This window comes from Cryptotermes secundus, unplaced genomic scaffold, assembly GCF_002891405.2.
Source record: "Cryptotermes secundus unplaced genomic scaffold, Csec_1.0 scaffold258, whole genome shotgun sequence".
Taxonomy (NCBI): Eukaryota; Metazoa; Arthropoda; class Insecta; order Blattodea; family Kalotermitidae; genus Cryptotermes; species Cryptotermes secundus.
In genome coordinates, this window is record NW_019730106.1 from 733442 (window position 1) to 745972 (window position 12531).

The 12531-nt window shown below is 40.5% G+C and overlaps 1 protein-coding gene across 1 annotated transcript in view; it reads left to right on the forward strand.

The window, feature by feature from the left end:
- The window catches only part of LOC111866038 (mucin-19), a 519428-nt gene that overhangs the window by 382122 nt on the left and 124775 nt on the right, over positions 1 to 12531 (forward strand). The window contains exon 5 of the mRNA XM_023854546.2: positions 1536 to 3820. Coding sequence (XP_023710314.2) covers positions 1536 to 3820 — 2285 coding nt within the window. The remainder of the gene's footprint in view (positions 1 to 1535; positions 3821 to 12531) is intronic.

The following is a 12531-nucleotide window of genomic DNA, read 5'->3' on the forward strand; positions in this document are numbered from 1 at the left end:
GTGAGCAGGTGGCTACAGAATGTAACGATTTTTTTTATCCTGAAGACGGAGGCGATACGTTCCTCCGAATCATCAGTTCACACATGATCTCACGGCGTCATATCCCAGAAAGCGGCATTCTTCATAGTCACCGCCGTAAAAACCTCAAACCTTACTTACGTGTATTATTATTATTATTATTATTATTGTTATTATTATTATTATTATTGTTATTATTATTATTATTATTATATCATCATCATCATCATCATCATCAAAATCTCTATCATCATGATCTTTCAGTCTTATAAGNTTCAAGCAAAATTGTGCTTCTGCTGGACGCGCTCCAGCCTCTAATGTTGTTTGCAGAAACGCCGATATAGTTGCAACTAAACTCTTTCCCTTTCTGGATTATATACAGTAATTGAATTTTCTTACTTACTGAATATATGCATATATTCGGTGTGAATATATGCATATATTCTTTTCATATCGCATAACATTTGGCGCGATTGCATTTATTGTTGTCTAAATGACAAAAATTGCTTCGTTTTGCCTTTTACCTCTTATATATATCTATATGTTGGTTTATTTCTTCCCTTTGCTCGTGCTTACTTTATTATTGGTCTTGGGTTTGTTGAGTAAGCATGTAAATAAATAAATAATTTAAATTAATTATCGTAATATTATGCATCCAAATGGAATGAGTTCGCATTTCAGAAGCTTGTTAAGAAGCTGCGCTTGAGCGAGCGGCTTTTTGCAATTGCAATGCTCTTGAATCTCGTCTGGAAGAAACACGCTTGTTGGCTGTGCCTTGTGAGGGTGTCCTTGCTACCCCTGAGTCTTTCCAGGCAACTACCAAGATAGTTCCCTTGTGTGTACGAAATTTTTCAAAACGAAAATATATCACACTACACAAGGAAATCTTTGGTGTCAAAAACTATGGTACTATGTTTCGAAAACCACGCTGTCATCTATCTCATTCTGTCCTCACTTCCCCTACTATCCCGCTACTTTGGTTACATTTACCACAGAGTACATCCACACCCACTCACACACATACACACTTCCAAATTACAGTTCTGGCTGTAATATCAATATGCTTACATAAGCATAAGTGTATGGTGCAAGGGAAAATCATTCATGTCACCCTTCTCCACATAGGCCATACAGGCCATAAAATATATTGAGAAGTCAGTCAGAAACCTTTGTATACAATAGCTTTAAGGCATGCCCTATTTTTCAAACTTCTTTTAATAAGAAATAAATATTCCGCTGGAATTCGAATGCATAAAAAGCCATATCACTACGATTTTAATTTGTCGGCGCCAGGGAACTTGTCGAGTCAAAATACTCCTCCTACCCTCCTCCTTTTCTTCTTGTACGTCTCAGCCACGCAGAATACCGAACCGCAACACGGGAGACGTCTCTCCGAGAAACTTTCCAGAATCGCGAGATGAAGGAGGGCGAAGGGAAGAATAAACCTCTCTGTGTGTAGTTTTTATCTTTTCCTCTGTAGGCAAAATATTAATGAACGCAATCTGTGCCCGTTTCAGGTCAAATGCGGCTTCTTCAACTTTATCTTCTACTACCATTTCATCATCATCATCTGATTCCCCCGCCCCCACAGCAACTGCTGCTGGGACTGCGACGCTGCATCTGAAGAAACGGAAATTGGAAGCTACTGCTCCAGAACCGAGTGGAAAATTTGGAGGTGGCAAAGGAAAAGCACAACAACCTCATCAATCCAAAAAGAATTTCCAATCGCAACAGAAGAAAGAAGAAGCGATGCTCGAAGCTGCTGTTGGCGGAGGAAGTAAGGAAGACGACGGTGGTGGCGCGGGAGCTGCTGCTAAGCGGCGGAGAAAAACGTTACGATGCGGCAGTGACAGTACAGACGAGACAGAAACCAAGGCCGCAGAAGCAGACTCGAGTAGTGCGCAAAAGACACCCGTTTTGTTGCCCCAGAAGAAGCGTGCGTTGCCGTCAGGCAGCTGTGGCAACACTGCAACCTCGCCTGTTCGAAGTCCTGCGAGGAAATCTTCTAAGGCAGTTACTTCATCCTCAACGACGAGCAGCACTTCAGCAACAGAAGAGGCCGTAGACGATGAGACGCTTATACGAGAAACTGAAGCAGCGCTCAAAAGTCTTTCCGGAAGCTGGCCCGGACCGCGCAGCTCTTTCTACAACCGTGGTATAACGGAGCACGAAGATCGCTTCGAGTCACCAACTTTCGAAAACCTTTTTGAAGAGAAAAAAGTTAATAACAAAATGTCACCATCCTCATCGTCATCTTCGTCATCTGGGTGCAGTGAGTCCTCGTCTTGTTCCCTTAAAGACGTCATAACACTTCGTGGTCAGCAACAGGACAGTAGAAGTCCACGAACAGGGACAGACGGAAAAGCTCCTGGAGGAATAGCTACTAACACAACAGGATCTAGCAACCAACAGATGAAACAACAATCTGATGGTAGTGGCAAGGCGCCATCTTCATCCACAACGAAGTCCAACTGTAAAACAAAATCCCAAGACCGAGATGTATCCCAACAGCAAATTGCTTACCAAGAAGGCAACGAACTGGAGAATCTGCTGAAGATAGAGAATGAATGTGCTACGATTCAGTCTCAAGTAGGAAGTAGTGGACCCAATGCACAACAGGACACGAGAAGAAATGGCGATAACAAGGGAATGAAGGACAAGAGTGCGTTATCAGTCGCAAATTCGTCAACGGAAGGAACTCCATCTTCCAGCAGAGGAATAGAATATGCGGCCACTTCAAGGTATGAACCAGACTTCAACGAGCTTGTCGATGATTCGTCCAACGATCTTGAGATTGACATGTCTGATCCATCAGGAGACAAAGAAGATGACGATGACTCGGATCGTAGCAGCAAGACAGAAGACAAACAAAAACGGAAGGAACACAGCGCAAATCTTAAAGATGGAGTTACCATCTCAAGCAGCGAAGAACAGGCATCGTCATCTTTCCAAGATCGTCAACATACGTTCGGGGCTACTTCTCAGGCACAGCGACAGTTTCAGCCGAACAAACCCACTTGTGCCAGTACCACAGCGGCCAGTACGATGTTGCCCACGACAGCTACACCTTCGCCTTCACCGTCTTCAGCCGTGTCCTTCTCAGCAACCTCCGCATTCCGAGCTATCAACAGTAGTCAATCATCGAAAGACTCGTCAGTATCACCTCGACTACCGGTGGCACCGTCTTCTAGCATTGATCTTCAAGGATCCGTTGGAGGGGCGATACCACCAATAGGACCTTTTCCTGCATCTGCAACATTTGTTGGATATCCAGGATCTGTCGGTCTACAGGGTCATGGTCCTGACAGCGGCGGTGGCCACCAACACACTGTGACGTCCTTGGACGAGAAACACACTGCAGCAGCCGTATGTCTTCTGCAGCTGAAGTCAAACAGCAAGGCAGAAGAAGACAATAAGAGACAAGAAGTAGTTGGGAACGAATCAACGTCGCATTCTGGAACAAAGGCTGCCTCAGTGTCGGTGACATCCCCAGATGCTACGTCCTCTAAGCAGTATACTATATTGCAGCCAGCTGGGGCGGGATCTCGGGCTGCATCGGCGATACAGGATGTGACGCGTGAAGGTGTGCTCAGCGTATCGGCAGTCAGCAGCAGCAGTAGTAGCAGCGCTAGCAGTAGTGCGGGCGTATCAGTGGCGCCGTTACATCATCAACAGGCTACTTCTGTTACGGCTCCTAACGGCTCCGACCCTAATGGCACGTCCAAAATTGCGTCTGAGAGGGTCTGCTCTTCTGAACTCAACCGCCCCTCTGGGCCATTGTCTCCTTCAGGTCTTAACAGGGGTGAGTAGGAAAATATAAAGAAATTAAGGGCTTTTGTGTTGACAAAAATTATGACTTGTAACGGCTATAAAGAAACTCATTCGTGGCCTCTTTAATTTTCATGCCATTTTATCGTCAGCTAGAAGACAAAGAAAATGAAACTGTTCTGTCGAGGCTTCCGGCCTCATGATTCCCAATAATGGACTTCCTTTTCATGATATACTGTTTGTTTCAGATGTGGGAAAGAATTGCTAAAATATTCATAAACATTATAGCCAAGAAACGCAGGGTTTAGCGAAAAATTGGAGAAGTCTGGCGCATGTATAACTTCACAAGTAACTTCCCAGAAAACGGCGTACTTATAGCACCCAATCAGTGGGCTTATAAATCGTTGCAAGTCCTTTGGAAGTTCATTAATATCGTATCAAGTAGAAGATAGATTTTCTGGGTGCTGACCTACGAGCTTCAGATATGGGTACATATATATCTCAGTGCAGAGAATGTGGTCCATATGTTTTTGGTGATGAATTGTCCGGAGCTCGACCACAAGTGAGCGAAACAGAATATGGAGACATGACCCATATTTCTTTAGGTTAATCTGTTGTAGATCTATGAGTCAGTAGGAAGAATGGAATACAGTTACCTCGAAATTTTTGCGTAATTGATTGGCGATATCAGTTGGCTAATCATGAGAATATCGACAGAACATCTCATGCTGGTTAATCTTCCAAGTAATTCGGTCGGTGACATAGGGCCTATATTAATTACTGAATTCTTGCACGCTGCGAAAATGTATTTCGCTGCAGGTTCCCACTGAACGATATAATGTTCGAGTGTCAACAGAAAGCTTATACACTTCTAATTATTTTTTCGGTGACTTTAAACTCTTTATCTTGAAAGCTTGTCTGAGAATATGTGGTTGAAATGTTGCATAAAGTAATTCTACATTGTGGAAGAGTTAAAACACAAGATTTATTGCATTAAAACAGAATTAATTTTTAAAACTGTACACGTTGATAACAGGGGCACGCGGTAGCATAGTTGGTTGAGGCACTATGCTACAAGTCGGAAGGTCGCTGGTTCAAGTCACGATGAAGACATTGGATTTTTTTCAATTGACCTAATGCTTCCAGCCGCACTATGGCCCTGGGGTCGATTAAGCCTCTAACAGAAATGAGTACCAGGAATATTCTTTGGGGTAAAGGGCGGCCGGCGCGTAGGGCTGACAACCTTACCGCCATCTATGAGCCGATTGTCTAGAAAATGTGTGAACCCCAAAATCTCACAACCCTATGCGCATCCACGGCTTGTTACAGGGATACCTTTACTTTTTTACTTTACATTTTGATACGTCTTTATCTAAGTCATTTCTCTTTCTCATTCTGCCAAAAATAACGTGTTTTAAGCATCGGCAGTGCTGTGTGGCCTAAATTCCATTTATGTTTATGCCATAAATATGGACTAAGTGCTGTAGCGTTGCTACGAGGACCGCGCCACAGCTCAAGCGGTTAGTCGCTGGCTTCTCACCGCGGCGGCACCGGTTTGATCCCGGGTCCAGTAAAGTGGGATTTGTGGTGGACAAAGGCAATGGGTCAGGTTTTCTCCGAGTACTTCGGTTTCCCTTGCCAATCTTCATTCCACCAATTACTCCGCAATCACCCTCACCTATCATCTGGGGCTGGTACAATAGGCCAGAAGTGGCCGCAGTACAAGGAACTTAGTCCCACCCCACTAACAATAAAAAACGTTGCTACGACGGTATATAGTTACCACGTTCACTTCCCTCTGATTTATTCTTCTTAAATCTCATGTCCGATAATAAAATCAGTAATGATTCAGTTCTCCTTTTTAACACTCGTGAGATGCCGGTGTTAAGCCATCGTCAAGGTCAGAGGTTCTGAACCTTTGTCAAACCGTGACCTGGTAAATTCTTTTTTCTATAAGACGAGGGCTCGGTATAATTGATGCCAAAGCCTGGTATCGGGCAGCGACCCGGCTGTTAGACACCCCGGTCCAGACCTTCATTAAACTAACCAAGGTTTCTCATAACTTTATTAATTCCTGTCGAGCTAATGTCATAAATTGCACTTGGAACACGCCTGATTTTTATCATAAGTTTCCCAGTTCTCTATTTACAGTAACTCCCGTACCCCCTTTCGCTACTTCTTAACCTATGCAGCTGAGGAAGAATGGCTAAATGAAGTACAAAATTAAACCAGTAAAACGCATCTGAAAAATATTCACCGTTCATTAGCATCCTGCATTCAGAAGCAAGTATTCTATTCAGATAAACTGGTTCTGTTCCTCTTACAATTATTAAATAGTTTGTTTAAAATTCTCTGCGCATGTAAATGAAAGTAACTTTAAAAATTTGGTCTTTTTTTTTTAATTCGCTTAGTGGGGGGTGGAGTCCAACTGGGTCCACTCGGCACGGCGGCCACTGATTAGCCTGCTGTAGCCTGCCCCGCGTGATTATGATGATAGAGAGTTTGGTGGAATGAAGGTTGGCAGGGGAAACCGAAGTACTCGGAGAAAACCCGTCCTAGCTCCACTTATATCACCACAAATCCAAATTGATTAGACATGAGATCGAACCCGGGCCGCCGAAGTGGGAAGCCAACGACTAACCGCTTGAGCTATGGAGCGGCCAACATTTGGACTTACTGTAAATTTAGATAATTTGAATGTTCATTTTTTATTCATGTTGTTAAGGTATTCATCTTATTCGATGGGGCGTCCGTGTGTCGCAAGAAGATATTTACTTCTATTTCATATGAGAATTCGCCGCCTTGGTTCGTAATGGCTCTACCTCCACATTTCTTGAAATAGAGAAACAAAGGAGACAGTTTTCGAAACATGAAAGGTTGAAAGTAGGAGATTGAGAAAGAAATTAGTTTTTTTTTTATTATTTCGGTTACACTTTTACTAGATGTAATTATGAACACAGCCCTGGAGCCGTAATGAATTAAAAATATTTATAACCTGAAAAATCATGGAAATTTGAGATGATCCACGACGGCGGACTTCGGCTTTGCACGTGCGGACACATTTTTATACATTTAAATATAATTTTATAAGATCTGTTGTTTTTTCAGTTAGTGTGGAATCTACTTTGTCATTCCTTGTTGTATGGTATGGTCTGAGAATTTTGTGTATTTGTGAGGAGAATCTTAGTTCCTTTCTGAGATACTCTTTAATGTGTGTACATTGATGTGTACCTAAGATTACTGCTACCGCTCAGCAATAAGAGAGAAGCAGCTCTCTCAAAGTCAATATTAACCGATGTTTTACGCAGCGCCTGTCAAACATTTGCTATGATAACAGACGGCAACTGCGGAGAGGAAAAGAGAAACTGGCTCATAAGCTATGCTGTATCCCGCTTTCAATATTAGAGCGAATTCCGCTATAAGGAAACTTCCGATCTTATTAGTCTGATTAGTCAGTTCTCGTGATTCACGTAACTAAGAAAACAAGTTCGTGTGTCTATTTTTTTTCATTGGCGCTACAGCCCCAATTTGGGCCTAGGCCTACCTCCATGAAACTCTCCGTTTCACTTCGGTTTACTAGATCTTAGACATACGGTAGGACTCCTTGGGCGGGTGATCAGCTCGTCGCAAGGCCTCTACCTGTACACAAACACAGAAAAACGCACACAAACATCCATGCCCTGAGTGGGATTCGAACCCACGGTCCCGGCTTCCGAGCGAGCGAAGACAGTGCATGCCTTAAACAGCTCGACTACCGTGAACGACTCGTGTGTCTATAATTACTCTAAATTAAGATATTTTCCTTTTTCTTGTATTATTTTATTAAGCAGTATATTGGATTGTCTCAAATGAATACAAAATCTTAAATAAAATTCTATTTAAAGTGCTTCCTACTCTGGATTATACATATTTCATGATAACAAGCGCAGTATATACTATAATTAATTATAATACCTTAATGTGACTCGCATAAAGTTAAACGTGAATGCTTCTACACGAGACTTCCAACTTTGTTGCTTAATCTGGCCTCATTGTGTCGGCCCTTTCATGTGATAAGCCTAAAGAAAATAACAGAACAATTTATATATTTTAATATCATGATTGCTCTCGTTATAGTTTTGCAATTAAAAGGAAAGCAATTAGAATAAACTCTTTCTTTCTACATACATTTTGTGAATGACTTCTTATACTCTTACCAAGATACATCTGAACATTCAGTGAGAACAAGGCGACATCCTCTAGTGCTACTCCTGGTCACCACAATGTCAGCATTGGAACGAGAAGTGGTAGAATAGAGAAGTGATCCATAATGGAACCATCGTTAACCCACATGTTGCAGTGATTCACATGAAGAGGGTTGATCTTTATGCATGAGCACATTTGTTCCGAAAGCACACAGTTCTGACTGTGATCATGCCGCCCTTTCCTGACTTAAGTCCTATTAGGTACCGCACACGGGACCAAGTGAAGAGAATGAAGAAAGCAGTCTTCTGGGATGTGGTACCATGTAGATGTCGTGTTAACCGACGTTTCGGAGGAACGTATCGCCTCCATCTTCAGGGTAGAGGGAAAAATAAGAAATCCGCAAGCGAAGAGACCGTGAGAACCGGTACACGCAATGATTGAGACTAGCTCTTTTTAACGGGCCCAACTGAGTAGGATTATCCTTCCCCACCCACCTGAAGACGGAGACAGATCCAGGCTCCGAAACGTCGTGGTATTTTGTCTTTTACATACCAGACGATGGATGAAGTCCAAAACAAGCCAAAAGAAGTACAGTATACACCATCGTTAGAATCCTTTCAAGTCTGTTCCCATTTTTATGTGTATGTGTTTCTATAGAAAGCGTTAAGGAACTAGTGCAGATGATATAATTAATTTTACTTAAACACTTTACTTTAATACTAACGGTTTGAAAGTGTCCGAAGTGCCCTAAAATAGCGGAATGAAACAGTTAATTTTCTTTTACGAATTACTTATCACTTGCTTTTTGATTGGTCGCACACGTGAAAAGTATCCTGGGTTCTACTTCCTAAAATATTAGTCTTAATTTTAAGTTTGATTCCGCAGGATCTAGTGGTTGTACCAAAATCTTAATTCTATATCAAAATCGGGAAAATGTATATACGTAATGCGAAGAATAGTTATTTGAAAGGATAATAGTCATTACAGCCGTTTAGTCTAATATTGTTAGTGCTACACTTTCATTAGCGCTGCAGATAACTGGAGTGATTATATGTCTCAGTAGTAGCTGAGAGTTTTCAACTTCATATCTCGGCCTGGACATTTTACAAACTAATATTATTCTGGTCTCTCTTAATCTTCACAGGAAATTATCAAAATAGGCATTTACATAGGCCATTACCACTTCCTTCCCAGTTATTTTAATTTCTCCGTACATAACCTCCTTCTTACTTTATTCGAGCTAAGTAATAGTGTGAAACCGATATATCGCCATTACATAAACTACGAACCAACATACTTTCAATTCTTGCCAAGAAACGGGCTTGGTTAATGTTCTGTAAACTATCACAGCATATTATAGGGTCAGAAGCAAACATCCAGGAATTGAAATAGATTTCATGCTCCCGAGATGTGATTCTTGAGATGACTAATTGGTTATATTTTAGCGTCCTGTTGCACTGATTTTCATCCATGATATGTATACAGTGGCCGNGCTAATTGGGATAACAAAAGAAATTAAAATTAAAAATAATGCTATGAGTGAACTACATGTGGAAAGTTTGAATGACGTCATTAACAAATGCAGAGGGAACTGATAACGCCGCGTGCAATGTATGATTGAAAATAGAATTCCCAGACAAATGCTGGGCTATCAACTTCAGGGCAGAAGAAGCTGGGGAACCCGAGCAGTCCTTGGGGCTCAATACTTGAAGTAGAAAAAGAATAAGAAGAAACAAACTGACGAAAACCACTGCCTTAAACATAAGCTTACATAAAATCTTAGGAAGACAGTTTCAATATTGTGATATATAGTAAATAATGGTTAAATTTACTATTACAAAGAATTCAACTGACTCTTATACATTGTAGTATGGATTTGTTATGAATGTCTCTCAAAATCCAAAGATGTTGAACATTAGAGCTTGAATTATAAATTTGTAAATGTCTCACGTTTCGCTGTTTGCCCGCAGAAAATGAGCTAGCAGACCATTAAAAGCCCCGTCTGTGTGCCGTGTCTCTCCCTGGTAAACTACACCAGTTTAGAAAAACAAACCTGTACTCAAGCTCGTTAAAGAAGTAAAGTTCAACTTTCAAAGTGACTTTTAAGTGACTTACTAAAAAATACACTACATAAGTTTTGTGTGCATGTACTTGAGCTACTTGCCTTATGAGTTCCTTAAATTTACCAAATGAAAAATTTAACAAGAAGTGAAAAAAAAAAAGGTCTTAGAAAATGTAATAGCACAACATGCTGACTCTTCACCGATGACACGGATGAGTGATTCCTTCATCCGAAAGCGAACTATAAATGGCCAACCAGTTACTTTTTACCATTTTTCACAAGAAAGAATTCACAAAGGCTAAACCTACTTGAAAATGTATTGGCGTTACTTTTTGAGAGCTTAACACTGAAAGAATCTTGAATAGACAGTCCTGTAAATAATTCGTGCTGATGTATTGCATTTACCAAGCTCTATGACGTATATACCTATCTGCTTATCTATCTATGGCTCTATAGTTTCAGTTTATTAATAGTTTATACAATTGGTGGGACTCCTCGGACAGGGGATCAGCCCTTCACAAGGCCGCTGCCTGTACACAGAACAGCACAGAAACGCTCTTCATGTAAGGTCTATGGTTAATATATAAAGAAATGAAATTTATTTATTTTTAGTAACGATGCTAATCCTCCCAGACAAGAGATCAGGCGATAGCTAATTAAATTTGTAAACGAATGTATTTCTATGCAGAATCAATAATTTAACGTTAGCAATAACCATAAAAATTAGGGGAGCATTTCATTAGTGAGTACTTACGTTAATCACTTTTAAAAGTTGTCAAATTATAAAAGGCAAAATTTTCGAAAAGAATTAGTAGTGTTCCATTTAAATCTATTATGCGGTATCTGATACAGAACAGTGTACCAGTGAATATATTATGTTGGCATTTTTCTGTGAAATCTTATATCAGTTATAAGGCTTTACTATTCTAGCATAATTCCATCTTGGAAGAACGTTCCGAAGTTTCAGATGAACCAGTGCGTACGAACGAGGGTATGGGGAAAGTAAGTCCCTCCAATGGATCTAATGTTTCTTCCTTACAAAACAACACAGAGGTACAAAACAAATGTCTATCAATGAATCCATCTTTGTCACAGACTTTAAGGAAATCAATACATTTGGCTACAAATATTTCTGTTTAGCACTTGACTTCTGATAACTTTTAATAAAGTAAATCACTGAGGCTTTTGTGACTTCTCACTTCATATCTACGTACTATTCGTTCATTGCAAGAACTATATAAAATTAATCCGTAATTTGAATGTTGTCTGTCTATTATATGTCTGTTCGTCTGTCTTCCTGTCGACCAATTGTTCCTGTGTTTCACTACCGGAATTGTTCGGCTTATTTTGTGTTATTGTCTTCACTAAAATTTGTGCGGTGAATTAAAACGTGTGCATAGATCTATTATAGAGCCCATTTTATACAATGCCCATGTTCCTTAAGAGAAATTTTACCGTATAAGGAATTAGCTCATGATATGAAATGCACCTCATTATAATCTGTAATTTAATTTCAAACATTTTTCAGTATGGTGAATATTTAACGTAATACAAGAACAAATCATTAATATTGTTTTGGAGGTAACACCGTGTAGTTTGGTAGATTCCGCTAAGAAGTTTGCAGATAGCTACCAGACTACACGGTGTCACATTCCAGATGACAGTAATCTCAACATTAAAGCCGTAAGAGCCTCATTTCTCGCAAGAAAACTATTTTCTAAATTTATTTCTTGTTTAATGGGATCGGTGTTGTGGGCTTTGGGTGATAACAGCTGAGTCCCGTCTGTAATAATAGGTTTCATATCCACAGTGAATGAAAATTAAGGTCAGTTAGGTATCCAGAATCACAGAGGAGGAATTTGGAAGAATATAATAAATATATTTTTCCTCTTATTAAAATTTATCTATATATACTTATTCGATTCCATCATCGCTGCTCGGAAGAGCTGTTATCAAGCTTCCCACGGTAAGATCGCTGTATTCAGATATATATATAAGAAGTCCTTGCAGCCAGAATTCTAAATGAATGGCCTCACGGGGATTGTTCCTGATCTTTCAGCCTCTCTCGGTGCTTCATCGTCTTCACTTCACACTCCCTTGATCACTTTGTAGTGCAAGAAGCAGATGCAGAGATGAAAAACTATTCCAACCTTAAAGGGATCGTAGAGAGGCGGGTCACGTATGCTGACATAGTCCTGGCTTATAACTTGTATCTCCATAGTGGCGGAGGTTTGTCGTGGCTACGACTAAAGTGGTTGGGGACGCCGTCTCCGTAATGTGTGTAAGCTGGGTTTGTCGTCACCGCGTCACAAAACAGACAAACTCCATCTCTCCATCACGAAAAGCATAATAAGCACTTTGGCATACATTTACGGGCCTTAAGATACCAGGGGAAATGAAATTAAACACGGCGACGCAGAAATGTACATCCATTTATTGTGTAACGTATATCGTGTTTTTCTTTTAATTTACGAGTATATCAAATGACAGTTAAAGTT